Genomic DNA, 24,868 nt, shown 5'->3' with positions numbered 1-24,868 from the left:
ATCTGGCACAGCTCTCTGGGGCATTAGGGTGGCTTCTGGATGGACACTGAGGATTTTTTGATGAGCATGAGGGCAAAGTGGGGGGCAGATCTGAACGAACTGGGGCTCTCAGCTGAAGGCCGCTGCACACAATCCCAAACCAGGGACACCAGACCCCAAGCATACTCAGGTGCAGTGGCCACTATCCCTTTGTGGGGTGCTGGAGGAAATGGAGGGGACACCTGGCTGTGACCCCACCACACAGTCCCCACCAGCTGCTCTTGCTTGTGCAGCCCAGCCCTACCAAGGGTTTTGGGGCCACAGGCTGCCAAGGGCCACCCTCTGTACTCACCACTCATGGCAGAGGTGGGTCCAGCCTTTGCCAGTCCACAAAGCTGCCGGGTGACCTGTGGGTCCCTGCTGCCATCCTCTCCCAAGCACACGGAGCTGTGGTCCTCAAATGTGCCACAGCAGGGCCCAGGGATATGAGCCAGGCCCTTGTGAGCTGACATTTCATCTGCCCATGTTGCCTCCTGGGCTCTGTGGTGGGGCTGTCCCCCCATGCAAGGCACAAGGGTGTCCCCACAGTGGGTGAGCCAATGCCCAGCTCTGCGTGAGAATGGGGCAGCAGGGGGACCCTGTCACCTGCAGAGCAGGAATGCACTGAGCACAGGTGGCACGGGGAGAGGGACAGTGCTGGGATGTACACCAGCATAACAGCATCAAAGTGGCAGCAGAGGGTTGTGCCAATGCCCTGTCCCTGCTGCTGTGCTCGTCCCTGTCCCTGTCCCTGCACCGTGCCAGCCCCAGGACAAGCAGGATCGGGAAGTGTAGCTGGTTTGCTGATCAGCCTGGCTGGAATGAGAGCAGCCAAGTGGCTTTGGCTCATCAGTTCCTAAACTGGTTTCCCCACCAGACAGACGGACAGACGCTGGGGCTGGCACACAGGAGACAGCAGGAATGTGCTGCTGGGCTTGGGGCAGGATTAGGCCCTGCAGTGCTGGAGGGGCTGATGCTGGGATAATGGAGCTGTGGCCGCCAAGGAGGAGGAGGCCAATACAGACTCTGCTTGGTATTGCATCCATGGGAAAGGTTTTCCCTCTCTGCTAAACACTCCCTGCTTCTCTGCCAAACTTGATCATCAGGGATTAAACTTCCTTCTTTGCACATGGAAAGCCTCAGTGGGGATAGGGAAGGCACACCACACTTGTTACACCCTCAGAAGGAAAACAAATAGGATTTAAAATGCTGACAGTGGCCTTTAGGGCACAGCGTGGGTTGTCGTGGGAGCCCTCTCCCTCTTCCAGCCCGTCCTTGGGAAAGCTAATAGATACACAGGTAACAGCTCCTGGGATGCACTTGGCAGGCAGCTGAAGCAAGTTTTGGCAAGCAGCTGTTTTCAGGGTCAGACCTAAGGTCTTCTGCCCTCGGCATCCTCCTCTGCACCGGCCTGGGAAGAGTGCCAGAGCAGGCGTGGGGCGCGTGGGCATCTCTGCAGAGCTCTGTTGCCTGGGCTCTCTGGACGGAGCTGGCCTGGGATGGAGCTCCTCTCCTTGGCAGTGTCCAGTCACTCCTGGAGGCCTGGCACACCCGTGGCACCAGGGATGCCCTGAGGGAAGTGGTTTGACACCCCTCCCACGCGGTGCACAGAGCGCTCCTGCGTCCTGCAGAGTGGCTGGTTCAATCCAATGCCCCCTTGCTCCTGCTCCAGCAGAAACCATGGACGGGTCATCCCCTGCCCAGCAGCACGACTCACCACACTCCTGAGCACTGTGCATCAGCTGAAGGCTCTATCAATTCACCTGCTCGTCCATGGCAGCATCCCCAGAGCCGGGCTGGTGCTCTCTGGCTCGCACTCACTGCCTGAGCAGTCCCTGCCTCCCCTCCCTTCTCTAAAGTTGCAATTCAGAGCGAGGTTTGGCCTCGCTGGGGAACCTTTTGCACTTGGTACCAAGTTATTCCAAAGAGCAGGTGGGTGTGGGGAGAGGCAGTTGGGGGGAGCAGCACAGAAGGGGCTGGTGTGGGGCACCACCACGCCCCATTTCTGACCATTTCCTGCTGCCCCGCGCAGCAAAGGCAACAACGTTTCTGTCTTCAACCGGCTCCAGGCAGACAGAATAAGCCGTTCGTGTTTCCTTGCAATAGTCACTTCTGCATGGAGTGGAGCTGCTCCCAAAGGAACCACCAGACATGCTGCAGGGTGTGAGAGAAATGCTGGCAGCATCCGGGAAGAAATTCCACCTACCTGTGCAGGGCTACACAAACAGCCACGGCAAGGGCTTTTCCGCCTTCCTCTGAAGTGCCGGCGTGCTCCGCCTCGGGGGCATTCACATACTACGGAGATGGACCGTAATGGACTGTAATAACACACTAAATACCACGATTTGTCGGTCTGTCACCTTTAAATAACAAATCTCCTTTCCCTTCCAAGCTACAGGAGCACTCAAGCATGGAAATGAAAATACTTCCAAGCTGAATGGCTGTCACGCAGGGAGGCGGAGGGCGGGAGCGCTCTCTCTGCAGCTCCGGGCAAGGAGCGCCCCATCCTGGGGCTGCCGCGGCGCCGGCAGGACCCCGGTGCCCCCGCCTGCTTTCCTGGGGGGCAGACGCTGCCCAGGGCCTTCCCAAACTGCAGGATGTGGCCTTGGGTTTGCCGGCAGCTCAGACGCCGCCCGCCTTCGCTTTCCCAAGAGGAGCCTCACAACCGCGGGCAGTTCCCAGTCCGGTGTGGCAGGTGTCAGCACATGGTCCCAGCCAGGGCTGGGGGACAGCTCTCGTGGGGCTCTGCTACTACCGAGCCCCCTGCTTTGGGGTGCAGGGAGAGGGCCATGGGTGCAATACTCACCACTCAATGGGAGGGGAGAGCTGCTGGGGACTCCCGATAGAGAAAGAGCCATCGGAGCAACATTTGATCAGAACAGCACTTAAAAAAATAATTTTAATGTTTTAATTGTTTAAGATACATCATCTGTTTATTCCACAGCAGGATCCTACTGCCTGAGCTAGCACAGGGGTTGGGAAGGGCACTGGCACGTGGCCCCACTCAGCAGGCAAGCGTAGGAGAAGGGATCAGTGCCAGTACAGGTGGGGGTAGCTCCAGCTGGCTCATCCCTGGCCAACACATTCACCCAAATCCAAAGCTCAGGCTGAAGCCAGCCCTGGAGAGGCACAGGCTGCATGTTCCAGGAGTGTACACACTGCACAGCAGCACCCCTGGACCAGGAGTGCCCTGCAGGCACAGCCCCAAACAGACAGATCCATCAGTACATTCTCCAGTTGATGCTCTACAGTTAAACCTATTGCCTCCATGGATTTCATAATTTTTCCATAGCCCCCTTTTCCCTAGAAATTGCTGCTTCCCTGTTAAAGAGCCTCATCACTCCAGAAGCAGCAAATCTCAAATTAACCCTAATTTTCCCCATAGAGCTTGGAAACAACAGCCAAAATGAGCTGTATCGAATAAGTGTCCTTCTTGTGTGCTCTCAGTGAGGGAGCAAAGGCTTTCCAGAACACCACATCTAAAAGACAGTGTGCATCCCAAACTCAAAAGGCAGATGCCTTTCCCAGTGACCAGGAAGTGTCACCCCCAAGACAGGGACAAGTTAAAGTGCATTTTATCACCTGGTCAGAGCAGGAGATGGAGACACCTTAAAGCCTAACAGTACTAGAACTGCTGGAAGTCACTAATCCCAGGGACCTTGGGTGCTTGTCTGGGCTTTTCACAGGTACTGACTAGTAAGCAGAAATTATTTAAGATGTAATCCTGAAAAATGCCATTTCCTTTTCTTGCTTTGTGGGGAAATCTAAACGATGTAAACAGCCATTCAAAATAAGGACCCTGCTGCTTCCAGGGAAACTCTGAGCATGGTTCCATGGACTATTTCCTCTTCAAGAGCCACTTACCACTCACCTTCAGAGCTTACTGCTGCTTGAGAATTATTTCTGCTTTAATTGTGTAAAAACAACTGTTTTGCTCAGTTTGAGCCCATGTAAGGAGGCACCTGGAAAAGACTCTGCATTGCTGAAGCGAGTTTGGCTCTGCCAGGTGGGCCCCTTCTGGGGGAGCTTTCAAAAACCTCTTCATACCAAACTAAGGAATATTCATACACCCTTCTGCAGGAGAGAGCAATTTTTCTGGTCTGGCATCCATTGCCAGCAATGGACATAGGGAATTTGGTCTAATTGGTCTGAAAGTAACCTGGGAAGCGTAGGAGTAATGGAAGCACTTGTAAACATCACCACAGCACATTGCCAGGACGTCCTGCTTCAGCTCCTTGCGTCCATCTCCTCCAGAGAGAGCGGAGCAGAGCTGACTCAGCATGGCTTGGGAATTAAATATTCAATCAGTGCCCGCTGTCCCCACTGCTCAGAAGGTGCTCTCGAGCAGGCAGTGGCACCCACAGCCCGTGGGACAGACCTCCTGGGTGCGAAACCACTCCATCATGTGGCTGGTGTGGCCGCCGTGCCCGCAGGTGAGGCAGAAGTTGGAGGAGCCCCGCACGGCCACGTGGCAGATGGCGCACTGGAAGGTGAAGCCCTTGCAGATGGCGCACTGGGTGCCGCGCACCTCGCTGCGGCAGTGGCTGCAGTACACGCCGAACTCTGCCAGAGGAACACAGAGAGTGGGACAGTCAGTGCTGGAATCACGGACAAACAGCCCTGCCAACAGCCCCTCACACTGCCCAAAGCTCCATCAGGATGGGAGGGTGGCTGGTGTTTAGAGATCTTGGTTTGCTCTCCACACGTGATCAAAGGAACGGGCAACTGGAGCACTGAGGCACTAACTGGCCCACCAATTCCCCTGATGGCTACAGCTGTCTGCTGGAAATGTGAGCTGGATTTCAAGCTTTGGGGACACTGACTCATGAAGGCTTCCTGCTCGTCTCCTCCACCTCTTACCACTATAAAGAGTCATTAATTAAGCAAGAACAGCCTCCATTTCTCATCAGAGAGCCCACCTGATGCTCCTGTATCAGACTGTCAGCCATGGAGGAGCAAAGGCAGTGGTTAAGTCACCTGTTTTCACCCCAATTACTCCCCAGCAGTTGTCTTGGGTGACAAAGTGAGACTATTGCTGTTTCTCTGGCATCCTTCACCTGTTTTTCTCCCCCCCCCAAGGTCAAACACATTGGTTTTTATAGGTCTGTGAAGACAATTTGGCAGCTGTCCTTAAGCTGGGCATCTACGCTGCTGAAAGTATTTCAGGAGGAAAGTTCTCTTTACCTATTTGCTGGCTAGCTCACCTAGTTAGAGATCTTGCAGTTTTAACATAAGGACACTTCAGCCCAGGATCAGAGATGAAGACAGGGCATCCCAGAGGGAACACAGGACATTCATCAGCACAGAGCTAGGCATTGCTGGCATGGCAGTATGTGAATTTTTCAGCTTTCCTGGAGAGATGTTACAGTATACAAAGCCCTTGAACCAAGGGTTCTCCAGACCTCTGAAGAGGTCAAACCCATTTACTGGCAGAGCTGGCCTCTGTCAGAGGTTAAATGCCACATTTACTGTGACATTTCAGTAACCAATGGACACTATCCATGTAGCAGGCTACTCTGCTTAAGCAAGAGTAAAACAGCTTGGATTCTGCCTTACTTGCAAGCTATCAGTGATGGATTGAGCAGGGTGTGGGGGGGCTGCTGTTCTTAGTGAAGAATGCTGAAACCAGCTTGATCATACTACGCCAAATTAGACCCATCACATGGATAGGTAAGGCAAATGTTGGCATCAACAGGGATGTGAAAACCCTAGCAGGGAAGGGAGAGGCAGATGTTTACAGAAGAAGAAACCAAAGAGCTGATAGCATCTTACTCAAAAATAAAGCACGTTCTGTTGAGCAGGCAGGACAACATTTTATCTAAAATTGTGTGACTGACAGTCAATCACTTCACACCATAAAAGACCAGTTCCATTTTTAAATGGTGAAAAATTTTAACACACCTCCCTTAGGTGTGTGTGAAGATCCTTACCTTGGGTGGGGACAGCCCTCAAGGTCACTCCTCAAAGATGAGTGAGAGAGATTTGCCCATGGTCATTGCTATGGATGGACATCAGTGTCTACCTGATAATTATTAAGCTAGCTTTGATATTACTTATTTAATAACCAGTGCATTGTATTTCTAGTTTTGATTTTCTATACTGTGTGGTAAATAATTCTGATTAAGGTCTTTTTAGTCAAATGATTATCATTATATTAATCAATTTAAATAAACTCTTCATATTTTATTCATATTAAATAATTGGTTTGCCATCATTAATCCTGTGGAACAATTTGTACCAAGGTTCAATTACACTTTAAACCCTTGTGACTCGCTTGGGTGGATCTCTGATAAAATGTGTTCATTCCATTCACAACACATCCTGCCCTGCAGATTGCACGTTCCTAAGCTCCTGAGGGAGAGCTCTGGCTCTGCCTGAGCAACTGGACCAGACACTCACCAATTCCCTTGTGGGGATCAGGAGGACATGAGACAAACTTCAGAACCTCAGCCCGCTTCTCTCGCAGGCCCCAGCGATAAAGGATTTCTCCATAACATTTCTTAAAGTCATCAAATTGCTGAGTGTTGGCAGGATCCAGAAGCCTAAAGGAACAAACAGGCTTGTAACTGATTGACTCTCACAGACTCTGGTTGCAATCCTCTTTCCTGCAATGGCTATGCAACTAGCTCACATTGCTGGAAATGCATCAGGGCACTTCCCACGGGTTGCTTTGCTGAAACATTGCTCTGGCCATGATTTGTTCTACACTCCATGGGGGGACTGTCCTTTGAGACTCCCACCATGGCCTCTTAGGGATGTATCATGTGTAATCCCAGCAGCACTGATCTGCAGGATGAAGCTTCTTCAAGTAATTGTGTGAATGATAAGGTCTAGGGGGCAGGTGTGGTACTACGCAGCACCAAGAGACCTGGCCATGGAGTTCCATGGGACTGAGACACAAGGAAGGCATCTCTGAATACCTCCAAGGCATGTGATAACCTACCTTTTGTTTTTCTCATGCTGGTCCTTCTCCCTCTCCCGAGGATCAGGATACGTCAGGTTTCCGTAGCGGAAGTCATCCGGAGAAGACTCGCACCAGGGAGTGGAGGTCTGCTCTGAGTCTTTGTTTGCTGCAAACACCAAGAGGCTGTGAGTGCATCTCCCCCCTCAAAACTGCAATCAGGAAGGGACATGAAAGACCACAGGTTTGCACCCCTGTGTTTCAGTCCTATCTCTGTCCTAACACCCTCTGCATTCCAATAAACACTGCCCCGCCTCCAAGAACTACGTGCCAGCCTCTATGTGCCAAGTGCTTCTACTACACTTTTGGTGAAAGGACTTAATGGGCATCACCACGCAGAGAAATCTGATGTGGAGGAATCCTTTTTGCCTTCTGCTTTAGACAAAAAGTAACCAGACAATCAATCCCACGGAGTTTGCTTGGGAACATTTTCCTGGGCGGACTTGGGTTCCTCTTTCCTAGACAGGGAGGACTCTCATCACCAGGACTGCTGTTACGTAAAGGGACCTCTGCATGCAAGGTACTGCCCTGGGGGCAGGGAGATGACTGCTAATAATTGCTACAAAAGATTATCCACTTCCCTAACCCCCATCCTCTTCTCTTCCCCATGTCACACATGCATTGATATCACACTGAAAAGTTACAGCTGTGGTGCTAACAGGGCTGATGCTGCCCCAGGCTGTGTGTATCACTAGGAATCTGCCAAAAGTTTCAACTCTGACCCCACCACTTCGTCACAGTGAAAAACTTCTGTGGATATTCACAGCACCAAGAACCCAGTCTTTCCAACTGCTGCGTTTCTTCCAGTGAGAGAAGAAAGCCCAACACTGCTTTTGCCCCAGATGCTGTGGAATTAGCCAGTTGATGACATTCTGGGGCCATTTTTGATACTCATTGAATGAAGTAATTACTGAAGTCAGAAGGTGCAGGACTGCAGGAGCCTTGACACAGATACTGCAAGGCCGGCTCACTTCCAGCCATGGAGTCACACCATCCTGGCCAAATACCATAGAACTGCTCTGGCAGAGCACATCTGCAATCCCAGCCAGTACTAACTCCCTCTTTCCCCCACCATAGGAACCATCTAAAACCTTGGCTGGAAGGGTGGGAGATTCCTTTATTTACTAGCCAGGTCTCATACCTATGCTCCAGCCTCCGGTGCCAATCCCAGGATCTGACATGCTGGAACAGGAGCCAGAGGAAGTAAAGCTGGGCTGTTGAGGGGGAAAGGAGAATAAATCATGTCATCTATGTGAGAGATGTTCAAAGATATCCAAGACAAATGGGAAAGAAATGGCGATCGTACGTATCGGCTGTGAGAGGTCAGGTTGGAGGCACGCTGAGGAAAGGGGACACAAGAGTTGGGGCACCCCTGGAGCCTGGACTGGGCTTCAAACACACTGCAGAGCATGGCCAGGGTCTGGACATCGTGGAGCTGTGAGTAATGAGCCAGCCTGGGAAATGAAAAAGACAGCATGAGACTGGGCAGAATTCAGCAGCAAAACCATTGAGACTCCAGGGCAGCTAATTTCAAGCCGGTTGCACACATGGGTTTGGGTGTCATGACTGCCAACAGGAGACACATGCACTGAGGGACTGGGTTGGCTTTTCTGTCACACCTTTGAGAAGCCAAGTTCTTCTTCTGAAAACGCTCACACCCTAACTGGTGGGAGAAAGATGGGAGCTCTGGGAACTCAGCAGTACTTGGGCTCTGATGTAATGCTGAAGCCATTAGACTCACTCCCAGCCACAACATCTTTTTGACAAAGCCCTCTGGGTGCAAGTGTCCTGCACCTGGATCACAAGGCAAAAGGCTGCTGCAGGTTTTCTATGAGGCTAGGAAGTTTCCAGTTTGCTCTGAAGGCTGAGAGTGATAAAGAACAACCTGTGCTGTGGTCCCACTGCTGCCATGCAGCAGGAGAGGGCTCAGCCAAGCAACAGCATGGAAAGTACAGCACACAAATCCTGCACCTCCAAATAGCATGGACTGACAAATAATATCAGTCATGGATTATGTAACTCCTGAGCAGATTCACATGGAAAACATTTGCAGCTAACACTTGGCTTGGTGGCCACTGGAACACTTCCCAATAAAGCTATATGATAACAGGGAATCTGAAGGTGGAAAAAAGGGTGCTGGACCAACAGGCTCGTTTAGTGGGGAGCAGGAAACCCAAATCTCCAAGTCAAGCATTGTGGGCATGGAAAGCAGAGCTCCACCTGTGTCTGGCCTATTGCTCAATGCTGGCCAAGGAAGACCTGACTGATCGGTGGAAGGTCAAGGGCTGCCTCCTGTATGCCAGAAACACATTTGGAGTTTCCCTTTGGGATGCATCACAGGCTTGAGATGGGAAAAAAAATCCATGCTGTGGCACTACCCCAAAGCTGAAATGACCCCTTACAAATTCATAGTTATGGAGGGTTCTGCTTCAGCAACCATTCCCCAACCCCTCCCCAGCATTCAGACACGTACAAGGACTCCAGTAATTGACGTCCAAATGGATGTTGTGCCCAAGGTATCTCTAAATCTGGGTCAGACTTCGGTCCAAGACAGAGATCAGTGGCTACCATGGCCAGTGACCAAACCTGGCAGACAGGAAGGAAAAGCAGCAAAGCTACAATTAGGATTAACCACACTCCCAGGGCATAGGTGTGCACAAATTCACACACAGACAGATAGATAATAATGGAGCTTGTCTGTTTGGTTGTTCCCCCCCCCCCCCCGACAGCAGGGAACAGTTTTGGTCTCTGTGTCACAAATAATGCAGAGAATAACAGAAAACCAAAGCTTTCCCTATCCCACTCACTTTGTGTTTGGGTTAAATGCAAAAGCAGAACAATCTGTAGTCTATTAGTGCATTTTACAGTCACAAGCCTCAAAATGGTTTAGATTTGATACAGTTCTTGGATTCAGTGATGTCTGGTGGCAGAAAGTTTACTGGTAAATCATTATTTGCATGAGAAGTACCCTTTCATTAGTGGTATCACTGAGCACTATTCTCCTAATGCAGCCTGGCACAGAGAGGACACTGTCTGCTTTTTCCATTTCAGAAGTTTAACCACTTCACATGAAATTTCTCCTTCATTTATCATCCTCTACTTTGAAAACAGTTCCATCTTGTCAGTCTCTATATCACTGATCTAGGACTATTTTTTTCTGCTGTGCCTTTAAACATGGGACAGTTAGAATATTCCAGGGAAAAGGAAAGTTCCTAGTTTAGCATGAAAAATAAAGCAGGAAAGGAAAAAGAGCATGGTGCTAAAAAGACAGCAGAAATCAAAGAACTGACAACATGGACAATAAAGAAAAACCACATGCACCAAGTACAAAGAACAAACAGCCAGAAAAAGTAGCCCCAAAGCTGCTCCCTGTGAAACCAGAGAGAGCAACCAAAGAGAAACCGAAACAAGGACTGGGCTGAGTAAGAGAGTGCACAAAAAGCAAACAGGAAAGATGGCATTTCCTACACTGCTACAGAGCACATCAAACCTGTAACTTGCAAGTCAAGCCTGTATGTCTGCTGTGAGCTGCACTACAGGCTTGAGTTACACGGGACAGGGAAAACCAAGCAAGAAACAGAGTTATCTCAGAGCAATCTTGCTGAAGTTACTCCACCCAAACTCTGGTCCAATGTGGACAAATCAGACTGCAAGAGAAATAATAGACAACGGGGAACTAGACCTACTTTCTCTATGCTGGTGTCGCAGAACCCACCAAGAAGCAAGACAACAGCTTGAGTCAGCTTATGCTTAGATCAGGTAAGCCTATGCATGTTGCCTATCCAGTTCTAGGACGAGCCAAATGCTGAGGAGATGTGCACAGCTCCTGTGGCACTGCCAATTCCCATCTCTTTCAGGTGTTCTCATGTCCTGTCAAATGTTCTGCCTGTTGCAATGGACTAATCACAGGGAAAAGCATGGGCCACAACAGCCATTTTTCTCCTATTTTTAGCTGAAGGCAAATAGCCAGCCCCATTTTGGGGCCCCTGGGCCCAGGCTCTCTTGGGAGAAGATAGCTGCAGTAAGTACCCAGTGCCAGCAGAATGCCAAACAATAGGAATAATTACATAAGTATGAAAAAAATTATGGATCAAAATGCTGACAGCAGCTAGGCAACTCTGCGCACAGTTACTCCATTTGATGACTCAAAAGCAGGCTGCATTCCTCACTTTGCCTACAGGAATTCCCTGAAAAATGTGTTTCACTCAGTATGACAAAGGGCATAAAAGAATCTGTGTGCAGTCCTGGGAAGGAATCTCTCAATGCCCAGAGTCAGCGAGGTGGGGACCACCTTGGCAGCTGTTCCACAGGCTGGGTTCACCACCCAGAGGGTCCCTGACAGAGCTGCTGAACCCTAGTGGCCTCTGGGTGCTGGTGACAGCACAAGCCATTGGAGGGTAGCACAGCATGCTGAGGAAGAGGTCGGATTCCATGGCATACCTGTACGAGATCCCTCCGGCCCACAGCCAAGGCTGAGGCAGCATTCTTCTGGCAAGTCTCCTGGATGTTATTCACATTCAGTCTGAAAAGAAAGGAGGTAACTCAGCTCTGATTGGCACATTACCTACAAAGGTGGGGAGGAATGGGGGGAAGAAGGAACATGGCTCTGGCAGCAGTGAGCAGCCCAGACCTCCCAATCAATACAAGGCTCTTTGCATGGGATGGGCCAGGATCCCATCCCATCCTTCTCTCTTATTCAGGGATCACTGCCATCCTCCTCCCACTATTCATTTTTGCTAATATACCACACATCAAGTCCAGCTCCACACTAGCTGGGATTCATTCTAAACAACACCATTTCCAAGAGGATATCAGACCAAACTTCTGCTGAGGTATCATGAAGCCCAGAATCATTCTTGTCCCTAAAAGCTGCTAGCACTGGCTACATGGTCCTGTTCCCATTCAATCCATCAGTCTGCTCTGGCTGACTCAGAGGGAGACAGGGGCATACTGGGAAGAACCAGGCCTGCTGGGGGATAACACCCACTCTGTGAAGCCTTGACAGGCTGGCAAGGTGGGCTGAGGAAGCCCACGTGTGCTTTTCTGCCTGTCATCAGAAATCTTCCCAACACTTCAACTGCTTGAGATTTTTACAGTACATGGAAAAGGGTCAGGCTGTTTACACAAGATGTCCCAAGAAGAAAGGTCCAACAGGTTTTTCAAAAGAATATTCTTTTTAATAACATAGAAAGGGAGAGAAAGAAGGGTTTTTTCCCCCTCTCTTTCTTTCCTCATAAAGGAAACCTGCTTCTTCCCTGAATGTGCATAGATTGGAAATTCTGTTAAGGACCAGCCAGTATTACCAAAGCTAAGAAAGAAAATTCAGGAACTGAGGGTTTGTAACCATGTGATTTAGAAAGTCTGGAAAAAGGAAGCCCTCTGTTAAAAAAAAAAAAAAAAAACCAACAAAAACACAAAAATACCCACAGAACTCTATCCTTTCCAATAACACAGAACAACCTGCACAACAGACCTGAACTGTACAACCAAGACTCCAAGTGGGAACATATTAAATACTTCTGAAATTAAAAAGCTTTATGAGCTGCTAATAGTTTTACAGCCATTTACTGAGATTTTTTTCAGCCTGTGCATTTAACATGAGATTTGAAAAAGAATTTCTACTGATAATTTATCTTTTTAGCAGGTAAAAATTGGAACCTGTAAAATTTGCAGTGATGATGCTGATTCATACTCTGCTCACACCTCATTACAAATTTCTTCCCTCATATTTTCCAGATTTACAGGAGACAGGTGCCCTCTCACAGGCAGAGGGATACCAAAAAAAGCAGTGAGGCAAGAACAGAGGAAGAAGGTAGAGAAACACTCACGGATCCATGCTGACTGATGTCAGGATTAAAGCACAGCAATGCCAAAGACAGCTACTTTCATTTGGAAAAGGATGACAGCCCACATGTACTCACATGTAGAGCTCTCCCAGCAGCTTGTGGACAGGCAGCAAACAGGAAATATCTTGGATAATAACTTTCCCAGCAGCTTTGATGGGTCGGTTGTTGGCATCTGTCCCCTCTCGTTTGCTTTTCCACCTCCTTGATTTCTGCAGAACCAATGGCAAGGTGTTACTGGGGAAGAGGACAGTAGGCTGCTTGGGACAGGGAACAAAGCACTAGGGTCAGGAATAATGCAAGCAGCGCCCAACCTGCCTTTCAGAAGGCTCTGTGTTACCCTGGAAAACATCCATGACATGCCCAGGAGAACAAGCATCTCCATCTGTAGGAAGTGAAAAGCAGGTCAAGGCAGCGAGCTCAAGGTCAAACTCACTCAAAAAGTATTTTGTGAGTTTCCCTGTGAAAGCCAATAAAAGAATAAATCAGCATCGGGATGCCAATCAAACCTGGGCAAGTTTGGCAGAAGGACCATTCAATTCTCATTCTCTGGGAACCCTTTGCAGGTAAACCACTGCTGACCTCAGCCAATGTCAGCACAGAGACATGCTGGAGGCAGCTGCTGCTCACCCTTTGCCTCAGGGCAAGCCCACAGCTCCAGACTGTCTCTAGGTCTGCCCTCTCAGGGTGAGAACAGCCCTGTTCAGTGCCAGCACAGGGCTCCCACCTCCTGCTTTATCAGCAGCTTCAAACAAACAACGGGCAGATGATAAAGCAGGGCCCAAGTTTTCCTAGCAAGGATCCCTAGCTACCATGCTCACAGCTGGCTCAGGACATAAGAGGGGGGAGAAGAAAGGAGAGGAACCTACAGGAGGGAACAGAAACAAGAAGCCAAGATTCCCAAATACTCCCTGTAACAGATACAGAGGCCATCTTAAAGCCAAGCTGCATAAAGTTACCTTGGCTGTGTGAAACACCACAGAGTATCTGTCTGGTATCCTGACCTCTTCCAGCTCCTTGCTCCAGGAGAGTGAGGAGGAGGGATGAGAGGATGTGTGGCAGCATGACAGGCAGAAGGCACTGGAGCTCTACTGAAGGAAGCACTGGCTGCTGGGCAGGGTTCCAGTGCTTTGCAATGCTGCTCTCCTATGGCGCCTTCCCTCACTGCCACACGGAGCTGACAGAGCAACCCGGTCATGCTGAGCTAGGGAGGCTCTCCTGGGGCACTCATGCTGGGGCTTCCCACACATCTCATCAAAGCAGAGCAGCCCCTCTCTCAAGGGGCCAGCAAGGCAGCCCTGTGCTGACGGTTCTGCAAGGCAGACACAGCTTACACAGACTCACATTGGTGCTCCTGAAGAGCAGACTGGGATATGGAAAAGGCAGGACTTGGATCTGCAAGCAGGATCACCTTTACTGTGGGTGTGAGCCCAGCTCTGCGATGGCTGAGTGCCAGCTGGCTTTTGACCATGACCATGCAGTCCTGTGAGAACCTGGGCAGGCTTATCAGACACAAAATGTCCTTATAAAACTCATTAAAAGGTCATTACTCATGACCTTAAGGAATGCCACTGCCTGCCTGCCCCAAGTTTAGGCCAGTGCACTGAGGAGGTCTTGCCATGCTGAGCGTACTACTAACACATGCAACAAGAAGCAAAAAGGATGAGTCCCTGAAGCTTCTCTGAACACTGTTGAGAATCAGAGGCTCCAGCTTGACAATAAGTGAAGAAAGCATTTCAGCCTCAAAGGAGGTGAAGGTGGGTTTTTTTCCCAGTGATGCTGATGTTACAAAGCATCACCATTGCCCTGATATCCCACCACCCCTGAGTAAAGAGGAGCAGAGCTTGCATAGTGCCCAGCATTCAGAGGGGTGAAACACTGGTAGAAACAGGGCTGTCAGCATCCAGTGCTCTGGAAAAGCTGACTGACTAGTTCTCTGCCCCATCTTTTCAAATCCTAATTCATCCAAGAGGAATCTGCCTGCAGTATTTATCTGTCCCCTGAAGGTGAAGAGCACTGTGCAGTGGAAGGTGGCTAGAATGGAGTCAGGTGGGAGACTCACCTCTCTTCAGTCCATCAGCTCCTAATCAAGGCACAGTCTGGATCAGCTCTGCCTCTCTTGACATTGGGCAGGCTAATCCTGTTTTGATAACACCTTAAAGTTTAGCTGCCAATCCCATGCTGAAGGATGTGAGCTGTACTACAACAAGGTTCCCAAGTGAAAGTGGCACTTGAGTACCTCATTCTTTCTCAGGACAGCAAATGCTGTCTCCCAGGTGTGGTAAGGAGCTGCTGATGCTACCAAAATCAATATATAAGTGAAGCTTGGGAGCCCCAGCATAATGACATGCCAGGAGGAAAGAGCTCAGGCACTGTCCTGGAAGGGCTACCAGGCTTCTCACAGCAAAAGCTGTTATTTGTGCTGTGTCTGAGCAGGTGTTTGAGCCCAGGCTTGCAGACACAGAACCACGTTCTGCAGGGCTTTCAACAAGAGCTTCTAGAGCTTGGTGGGTAATTTGGAGAGCAACTTGGCACCTTCTGGCCATCTGTAAGCCAGCTGCCCCCAGGACTCACAATGGAGAGCTCCCTCTGCCCAGTCTTTGGGAGCAGATTCAACCTGCTCCTGCCCCCTGCAAGAGCAGACTGAAGAAGCCTCCCAACAGGCATTTCAAGACTACAAACATGGACAACACATATCATTTTCCACAGGCAATTGTGTCTTTTCTTTTGGGGGGGGGGGGGGAGAGAATGACAACAAATGAAGATGAGAATGAAAAAGAGCTCTCATGAATGGTTTCCACTGCTTGCTTTTAGCATATCACCATACAAATGGAAACACTAAATGTATCAGAACCCCCTGGGAACTTGGACTCAAACCAAAATTGTCCTGTTTTCTTCCTTTTAACTCTGCTTATTTACTGTCAAAAAAGGAAATTCTAATTCTTTAATGGTGCAGCTCCAGGAATGGAATTAGTAAATGGCCACAGGCCCTGCCTGCACTACACTCCCATGCCCACCACTTCCAGTCCCTAAAGCTGTGACAGAAAAAAAATCATATGTAGAGTCACCATTAAAAATGCCTGGTTTTTTTTGCAATTCCAGTTTACCTGAGCTACAGCAAGTAAGAGTTAGAAAAAACCCACAATCCAGAAGTATGGGAAACATCACAGATAGGGTAAAGTTCATCACCATTGACAGCAGAAGTTCTGCTTTGAATCCAGTAATTAGTGGTGTTAATTAGAGGAGTAGTTCTCCACCAGGTGGTATTTGAGTGCATTTAACAGGGATTACCAGAGACAAAGAAAGCTTTAGGCTGGGTTTGTCTGGCCAAGGTCCACCTCCCTCCCATTCCACCTCCTCTCCCAGGAGAAGCTCCCACTATGGTGTAATCAAAAGGTGTCTGCAAGGCTCAGGGGCATTAGGGTAGAACAGAAAACACATCTCTTCCTAGGGGCTGGAGCACAGGTCAGGAGGGGGAGCAGGGAACGTAACAGTTGGAGCTGAAGCAGGAATCAACATGCACCAAGCTAGCTGCTGGCAGCTGAAGGACAAAGGCACAGGTCTTCTGCACTGCCCACGACATTTCTAGCTCTTTCTGAAGCCTAGAATCCATGCCAAGGAGAACTGATCTACCCAGCTGCTCCTCAGTTTAATGAGAGGACGATACCAAAGAAAATAGCTACAGTGATAAGTAAATTAAGACTCATCAGTTCCTCAGAGCACGAGAAGGAAAGAAACCAGAGCATTTATGGCAATCATGGGTTGGAGGTGACAGCAGGGAACAGCACTGGATAATGACTAAAAAAGCCAACCTGCACCTGCACTACTATACCCAAGGCTGTAATTTGCTGCAATCTGAGGTGATAACGATGGCAGTAAATGGGTTACATGTAGAAACAGATAGCCCAAGAATAAGCCACCAACTGCTTTGTAGCAACCACCATCATCACTGCACACTCAGCAGCAGGAGTTGCAAAATGCTGCCTGCTTGGAAAGGATGCTGAACACTTGGGTGTGTGTGCCTTTGGATCCTGCTGAGGCAGGCAGTGCTTGAAGTAGGATCCTGAAATGTAAAGTGCCTGTTTCACATCAGCATATGCAAAATTTCAGGGTTTGTGGTATAAACTGGCATTAGTAGGGCAAAGGTAAAGGTTGTGAACAGAAGAGAATAGACTCAATGCCAAGAAATTAAGCTGCAATAAGACATGTATAAAATAGCTAAACCTGCTCAAGTCAGGTTCAAGCTGTTTCTCATATTTATTTTTTTTAAATAAAATGGAAAAATTGCTTCCTCCCTGTAGAATGCTATGCTTCTTTATTCTGAACAACTGCCTACAGATTAACTCCCCCGTGTGGCTCATGCAGCACTGCCTGGATTTTCTCTTCAAAATAATCAACATTTACTATTTCCAGCATCTCCCACAATATCAGGCACCTGCCATAAATGTGCTAAAAAAATCCAAGGCCTTTTTGAATCAAGTGCCCCACAGCAGGAATATTTCTTTATAGCTTCCATCAATCAATAGTTGGCACCAGCCCTGAAGCATGGGCACTTCAGAAGAGGAGGCTTGAAAGAAAGAGGAATTATTGCTTCTTGTAAACTTGCTAAACTCTTGCTTCCCCAAACACCTTCAGCAATGCTGAGCTCTTCTTCCAGAAGGAAGGCATATTATTTGCACTAATAACCTATGCCTCTCCTTGTGTATGCCTGTGTCCTCACCTTAGGCACTACTGCCCCCTTTAGAGAGTCAGTTTAGTCTCTTTCAAAGGTTATCCACAAAAACAATTAATCCTTACAGGCTTGGACTAACCCCTGTATCCCTTTTAAGCATTCTTTACTGAAAATTTTAACTTAATCACATCACTACTTGCTCTTCTTTCCAGGACAGTGGTAAGGGAATTAAACCATAGCCTTAGTGCTCTGCAATTTACCACACAAGCTGGCAAGTTCATTGCTTGATTTTCTTTCTTTCAGTATGCTCCTGATTCAAGACAGAACTTCATTTCTTAGCTCTGCTGCTCACAAGGCTCTTTGCAAAAAGCCTTGATGGAGTCAAGTAAATTACTTCTGGTTTCTTTCACCTATTATTTGTTAGTACAGTCTTAGAATTCTTGCAATTAGGAAAACTTGATCGCATTATACCAAGTTAAATCAGGTGTTACAGGATTCTATTTTATTCCCTGCTGTCTTATGAAGAGATAGCATGAAGGACTGCAGCTGTGAAAAAACAGTTGTTCGTGCAGACATTAAGACAAACAGACTTAAAGAGATCATCTTTTAACTGAAATGGAATTTTCTGAGCTTTGTCTATGCTTGGAAGATGAGTGATGAAATAGTAATTGCCCACATGTACAGCGCAGCTTGAGCAATCCTGATATCATCAAGAAGATGATATCATGAATGATGTTGGAGCTTGAGGGGCACGTGGACCTGACAATCAGAAAACTGTCAAAGCAGACTTGGCAGGGCAGGTGCCAGGAGGAGGGAGCACCTGCCAGGGTGGCTGAAGTGCAACCACTCTGAATGAATGCAGTGGTGCAACTCCAAGGGCTGCGAGAAGACCACAAGTTAAGAAGAAATTGTATTTTTTGATCCAGGAAATAGCACTGTGTGATGGATTGCACTGAGAAGTGGCAGTTCACGGTAATGAGATGACAGATTGTTGTCAGAAACTCAACCAGTTTCCTTCTTCCACAGCTCTTAAGTGATCTTCCCTCCCTCTACAGCAAGGCTTTGTCTTTCCAGAAATTAGGTGCTCTAATGTCAGTCTCATCAGTTGGTTGATGATATATAATAATCACTCAGCTCCTCTACAGTGCACTCTGTATCTTAGAGGCTGATCTTTTCTTATACTTCAAATTACCCCTTGGCATCCTTTCCTGACCACAAGGCCAGGTGAAACAGGCATCCTGTAGGTCAGTTAATTGCACCTTGCAAACTGCTGTCTGCTCCTGCCCACTTACACGTTCATCTGCTCTTGTGAAGCCCTAGGCCCTGTGTGGAGTGCGAGTCCCCCAGCTCTGTGCAGGTTACTCAAAGGCAGGCAGGTGGCATTTTATTCTTGGGCCCTTGGGCAGAAGACAGGGTCATATCAAGGACAGAATTAGCACAGCACACAGTACCGGGAAGTCGTTAATTGCTTGTATGGACCAACGCCGCCGGGCAGAGCGAGGAGACATCTGTACGCGAAAACATTATACCCAGGAAGAGGGAAGAAAGACACCAAGAAAATTAAAGACAAAGGTAAATAAACTGAAACGAAAAGTGCCCTGAACCAGCAGAGTAAAAGATACTGTTCCCAATGGCTCTGGTACACAGCGAACATTGCAAACCACTTTCACCCTCACACAACTGTACACAGCATTACCTATGGCTGTGGCTGAGCAAGGGCTGCGGTGTCTGTGCCCAGCCAGCCTCTATGGAAGACTTTGGCAAACACAAATCTGAGTAAAGTCTTCCACATAGAATTGTATTACTGCAAGAAGCACTGAACTGCTTCATTGACCTTATTCATACTATGAATTGAGCAGAGGACAACACCCAAGTGCCCCACATGCCTAAACTCTGAAGTTTTACTCCTCTTGCCTAAAGAGGAAGGCAGCTAAGTGTAAACTGCATCATTTTTAACACAGCTGTCCAGTGCCATGGCACAGATATCTGCAGGAAGCTAAATAGACATGCCTGCTTACTCAGATTCCCTTTAACATCCGGCATCCTCCACAACTTAATTCACTGGAACCTGTTGTAATTGTTCACTTTCATTTTAAATAATAAAAACCATATGTCAGGATATTAGAAGGGATGTAGAGACACTGCTACTTGGCAGGGCCATGTGGATATTGTCATAATGGGTTGAGAAACTCATTCAGACTGAGTAAGCAATCAAATTCACTGATTGACTATGCCAAATAGCTCCAAAGTAGGCTTTCATTAGGAACTTGAAGATATTTCAGTAGGTACTCAACACATGTTACAGCAACAGCAAATGGAATCTTTCAAAGCACATTAGTGTACACTCACTTGCAAAAAAGTTTTGTGTACAGATCTCTAGGAGTCAACACAATAAAAGGGGATATTTGGGGTCAGGTACTATGTATTTTGCATTTGTTTTCAGTTGATGATAGACAGTCAGGACCATCAACCATGCCTTCAGCCTCTACATCCCCTTGCATCTCACTGGGAGAGCCCTACAGCCAGGAAGCCAAGGCTGGCTGCAGGGCCCCATGGAAAAAGAGAGGAGAAGGCTGCAGCCATGTGCTACAGGTTCCTCCAGCAGGCCTCACAGAGAAGGAGAAAAGGGTTAGTTGAAGGAAATTCAGTATAGTGGAAAAGCAGCAAAACTAAACTCAGTCCCCTCACCGGTTCCCTGATGGAAAGCATAAGGACACCTCTGTCACCATGCCCAGGTACAGCAAGGCTGAGCAGTCCCCAGGTCCCCACCGGCAGGACCCTCTAACTGCAGGGGAGAAAAAGAACTCCATGGCACCTTCTTTAAGAGACACTCAGGTTCAAAACACTGATGGCATTGCCATGGTACAAATAAAGCTCCTCCTTTCTGCTGACTACTGCTCTTCAGTGGGGTTTTTTTGAGGAGTGAAAAAGAGGGAGGAAGAAATGAGGAGTGTGCATGTGTGAATAAAAAGTGAGAAAGATATATATATAGATGTGTGTGTGTATGCATATATACATATATATATATATATATATATATATATACACATATTTAAATGAGCACAGAAAGGCTCAGGGCCAGATTTAGTTTCATTTTGGCTTACTAAGGAGCTCTCTGCTGGAATCAGCAGCTCTCCTGCCTTTATGGGAACATGACATCTTTCCTGTCTAGCAATGGGCAAATTCCATTTGTTTGCTAATGGTAGTGGATGCCAGTGGTTGCTACATTGGATTTAAATATTTGGTTATGGCTGATAAATTCAGTTTTGGGGATAAGGTTGTCTGGTATCACAGTCTGATGCACAAAATTTCAACTTTTATTTAATGTGAACATAAAATCCAAGCTCCAGAGCAAGGAGTTAACTAAATTCAGAGTCTGGGCTTTTTAAAACCGTCACAATGAAATGACAAAAATATGTAGCATTGATCTAACAGAGGCCATGACATCAACTCCTGAAGAATCAGAAAACCTTTGCTGAAGGGACATACAGAGTTTTTTTGTTTGTTTGTTTGTTTTTCGTTTTTAATACTATTTCATCTGCAAGAACATTTGAAGTTGCTCCCTGCTAGGGTTCTTACATTTATTCCAGCAGGCAAGGAGATAGCTCAGTAGGGGAAGGGGAACACAGGAATTTCCTTTGGCTTTCAGCAGACATGGCTGCACACATGCTTTGTTCTCTTGAATCCTTTTACCCTGTGACAAAAATCTTGTTGCCATCAATACAAGGGCTGGGGAGACAGGTCACATGAAATTGCACCAAGCTGGTTCCACATGTTATTTTTAGCTTTGTCTGTCATCTTAGAGAGGCTCTGTGTCAGAGACAAGCCTGCTGCAGAGGACAGAGGTAGCTCTTTAAATAAACTCTCTACAAAGATTAGGACAGGCTATAATTCTGTTCTATAATTCCAGGCAGCACCATTTTCTCTTTTCATTAAAAAAAGAAAAAAAAAAAAAAAAGGTTGTGTGTGGGGAAAAAAACAGGATGGGGACTCAGAGTTTTCTGGGGTCTGTATGGAAGCAGAACTTGCACTGAGGACAGGGGCTCCTCCCACAGCTGGGAGATGTAATGACATCATGTAAGCAGGACACAGTCCCAGAGATAGGGTTGGCTGTCACACCCAGCACCACCAGAAAAACAAGACTTGTCTGGGTGCCCAGGAAGGATGGGCATTTGACTTCCTCTGCTCCTGGGACACGAGTTCACAAACTTTTCTGCCAGCAGAGTGCAGACAGCTTTTGGCTTTCCCTGGGTTACCTGGAAGCTCTTCACTGCTGCAACAGATCCATGTCCTCTGCAGGGACAGTGAACAAACTACTCAAATTCTGCCCCAAATTCTGAGGCTCCCAGCGGAAGCTTACTGCATTTTTGCAAGCCACTTCACTCCCTGCTGAAGCACAGTTTGCTTCTAACCATCTGCTTGGCCTACTGCTCCCACAGCATCTGCTCCAAGCACATCAGGTCCTCACAGCTGCTTTACAACTACCCTGCAGCCGCCCTACAATTACAACAGGTCTTCCTCACCCAACATTGTCCCAGAAGGAAACAATCCCACTCTTCTCCAAAGCCTTGTAAACAGGAACAGCAGCAAAACCTTCACCTAAACCAGAATTATGTGAATTGGAAGGTCTTCAGAGAATCATGTAGAAATTATTTTAGTTTAAGAAAAAAAGGGGCACATATCCCTGAAAGAGACACCTGAAACAGAAATAACCAACCACATCCCATAGGTCAGGAGAGGTTGGCAGTAAGCTGCAGAGTGTCACAACCCTTTGCAGTTATATATATCAGGGAGTACTCAGAACAGCAAGAGCTGCCTACCTGTACCTAGCTGAAGACTACAACTTCTTAAAGGGTGAGATTTTAACCCTACATAATGCAAAGGGAGACAGCATAATGCTCTGAAGGGAGCTGTGATGGTCAGCACAGAGAAATATCAAAATAAGCAGGTCAAATGCTAGAGAGGATTGGTAAAGAAATTACTAATAGGAGATAAATCCATTTGACAGAGCTGCCTGTAAAAAGATGTCTTTTCGAGAGGAATACAAAACTTCTGTTACTGGCAATGCTAAATGAAAGGAAAACAGATCATGAAGGCTGAAATGCTGGGAGCACTGTTTTGGTGTGGTACTTACCCTTTCTTTGTAGTAGAAGGAACTAATGGAGACCTGCTCCTTCTCACTGCGTGTTGGGCTCCCACTGTACAAGCGCAGGTTGCCTGGAGTCTCTGTGCGGATCTTCATTGGAGTAATGAGGCCACTATGATAAGCTGATAAAGCTGACAGAGACCTGGAAGAAAGGGAATACACTCCCAGGGCCTCTTCCCACCAAAACATCCTGCAGGCTCACACCTGACATCTCCACTAACCCAAGCTGCCAGCAATGGTGCCACTGCCTGGAAAGAAGTCTCTGCTCAGGCTCTGTGGTGTAAGGGCCCAGGCACTCTGCACAGAGGGCACAGCTAACCCTGGAGGGTTCTAGCTCCAATGCAGGACCTGGTATTTTCCTGCTTTCCTACCCATGACAGCAGCACACCTCAAACTCCACACAGGGCACTCACCTGGGCGTGGGCTCCATCGGGGACACGGCGCGGTGCATGGTCATGGGTCTCGTGAAATACACCAGGTACCCTGAAGGGACAGGACATGGCATAAAGATCATGCAACAAGGAGGAGATTACTCAGGAGTGGTTCAACTTAAATGACCAGATTTCTCTGTGTATCAGAGGCAAGGGGCTTGGTTCTTATTCACTACCCTTAGTAATTATAAACTAAAAGCAGACATTCTCTCAACCCAAATCAACTCCCTGCAAACCCACTACAAAGCATGGGGGTTTTGAGATGCTTCTCTCAAAAGCACAACTTCAAGTGGCTTTTAGCTGTTAGAGAAAAGACAGGAAAAGAAAATGAGCAAATAAATGCTCATGTTTAACTCTCCACCAGAACTTGCCAAGCACAGTTACTCCAGAGGTAAGTGAGGTGATGTTTGGCAATGCAGCTTGTACAACTCTTGTCTTCAACAGGAGAGCCCTAGACATCTGAAAGCAACTCCAAAACATTCTCTCACAAGCCTTATCCCATTTGTTAGCCTCTCAAGTGTCTTCAGCCACCTACTCTTGCAAGCATTTCAGGATTTAGCAGTTTTACTGGGCCTATTCAATGCAATATTATTCTGTTTTACTTTCACTTGGGAATTCAGGGAGGCCTGTAGAAAGCAGCTTTCAAAATGTGCTCACGCTGGGATGCAGTCAGGTTCAGAGAAGGCATGTGTGCATCTGAAACAGCTCAGTGAAACTTAACAGCTCTTACTCAGATCTTAACCTGGCTTTTAATGAACTTTACCCTCTATGTGGTCTCCTGGAAACCTGGATGTGATTGTACCCCATCTCCCATTTAGGAGAAGTTTCTTAATGACTTTGGGAAAGCTATTTTGAACAAGTGGAAGAATAAAGAATGAGAAAAGAGTGGTTAGTATTATGAATATGGTTTCAGCAAGGGGTAAATTCAACTCCAAATCACAGGAATTTTGTGAAGACTGAGTGCCAGAATACACCCAGTAATGTGATGCTGGTAGCAGAGAAGTAGGCAAGGAAAACAGCTATTCACAGTGTTCTATAAAAAGAGATCTGTCAATGCTTCTGGCATGCCATAAGCCAAAGGTTATCTCTTCAGCTAGCCCTGCATTTCCAAATCCTAAAGCACCACATGCAACCCCAACTGCAAACACTTGCTAACTAGTCTCATCTCTAAATTTACCACAGTATCACTGCTTTAACACCATTCCTTACTCCTTGCATGGCAATGACCAAAGCCTCATCTTGTTTAGAGGCAAGTGTTCCCCAAGACATCTCAAAGGACCATTCCCCGGGTACCTGTTTTAATGTATCAGTGACAGGGCTGACCTGCACCACAGAACCTGGCTCCAGAGGTCCGTGGAAATGGGATGTTCGAGTCCTGGTAGGAGCCATAGGCATTGGAGACCCGGGCGAACGTGGGCAAGGGGGGTGTCACGGAGTTGGACAGAGCGTAGGGATTGCTGGATGTGCTGTCCTCTTGGTTCTGAAACAGAAGGTACCCAAGGTCACACTCCTGCTGCCACAGCAGAGAAATCCAGCCAGAGCAGCAGACATGGCAGTGCCAAGCAGCCTCACGGGAGGTGCTCATCCTTTGAGCCAGAACAGACCAAGCTCAGAGCACAGTTGCTGCTTCAACTGCAGAGGCACTTGCAGGCACATTTGCCTTTAAGGAAAAAGCTTCTCTGGCTGCTTGTCCAGAGACTTCTCTCCCACCATAACCACGATGAAATGCAGAGCTTCACCTGGGGAGGAACAGGAGGAAACTAAACAGAAAATCTGACCCTCAGACTTTGACTCTCA

General features: G+C 47.8%; 1 protein-coding gene across 1 annotated transcript in view; it reads right to left on the bottom strand.

Annotated features, from left to right (window-relative positions):
* Positions 1-2,886: 2,886 nt before the first annotated feature.
* Positions 2,887-24,868, bottom strand: part of WDR59 (WD repeat domain 59) — a 49,022-nt gene continuing 27,040 nt past the window's right edge. The window contains exons 16-26 of the mRNA XM_059857200.1: positions 24,395-24,551; positions 23,054-23,123; positions 22,629-22,782; positions 12,901-13,034; positions 11,420-11,501; positions 9,453-9,565; positions 8,286-8,433; positions 8,121-8,193; positions 6,962-7,088; positions 6,418-6,560; positions 2,887-4,581 (exon numbers count right to left, since the gene is read on the bottom strand). Of these exons, the coding sequence (XP_059713183.1) occupies positions 4,346-4,581; positions 6,418-6,560; positions 6,962-7,088; positions 8,121-8,193; positions 8,286-8,433; positions 9,453-9,565; positions 11,420-11,501; positions 12,901-13,034; positions 22,629-22,782; positions 23,054-23,123; positions 24,395-24,551 (1,437 nt within the window). The 3' untranslated portion in view covers positions 2,887-4,345. The remainder of the gene's footprint in view (positions 4,582-6,417; positions 6,561-6,961; positions 7,089-8,120; positions 8,194-8,285; positions 8,434-9,452; positions 9,566-11,419; positions 11,502-12,900; positions 13,035-22,628; positions 22,783-23,053; positions 23,124-24,394; positions 24,552-24,868) is intronic.

This window comes from Haemorhous mexicanus, chromosome 12 (genome assembly GCF_027477595.1).
Source record: "Haemorhous mexicanus isolate bHaeMex1 chromosome 12, bHaeMex1.pri, whole genome shotgun sequence".
NCBI classification, from domain to species: domain Eukaryota; kingdom Metazoa; phylum Chordata; class Aves; order Passeriformes; family Fringillidae; genus Haemorhous; species Haemorhous mexicanus.
Note: the sequence above shows the minus strand (reverse complement) of the source record. Positions and strands in the feature narration are given on the sequence as shown.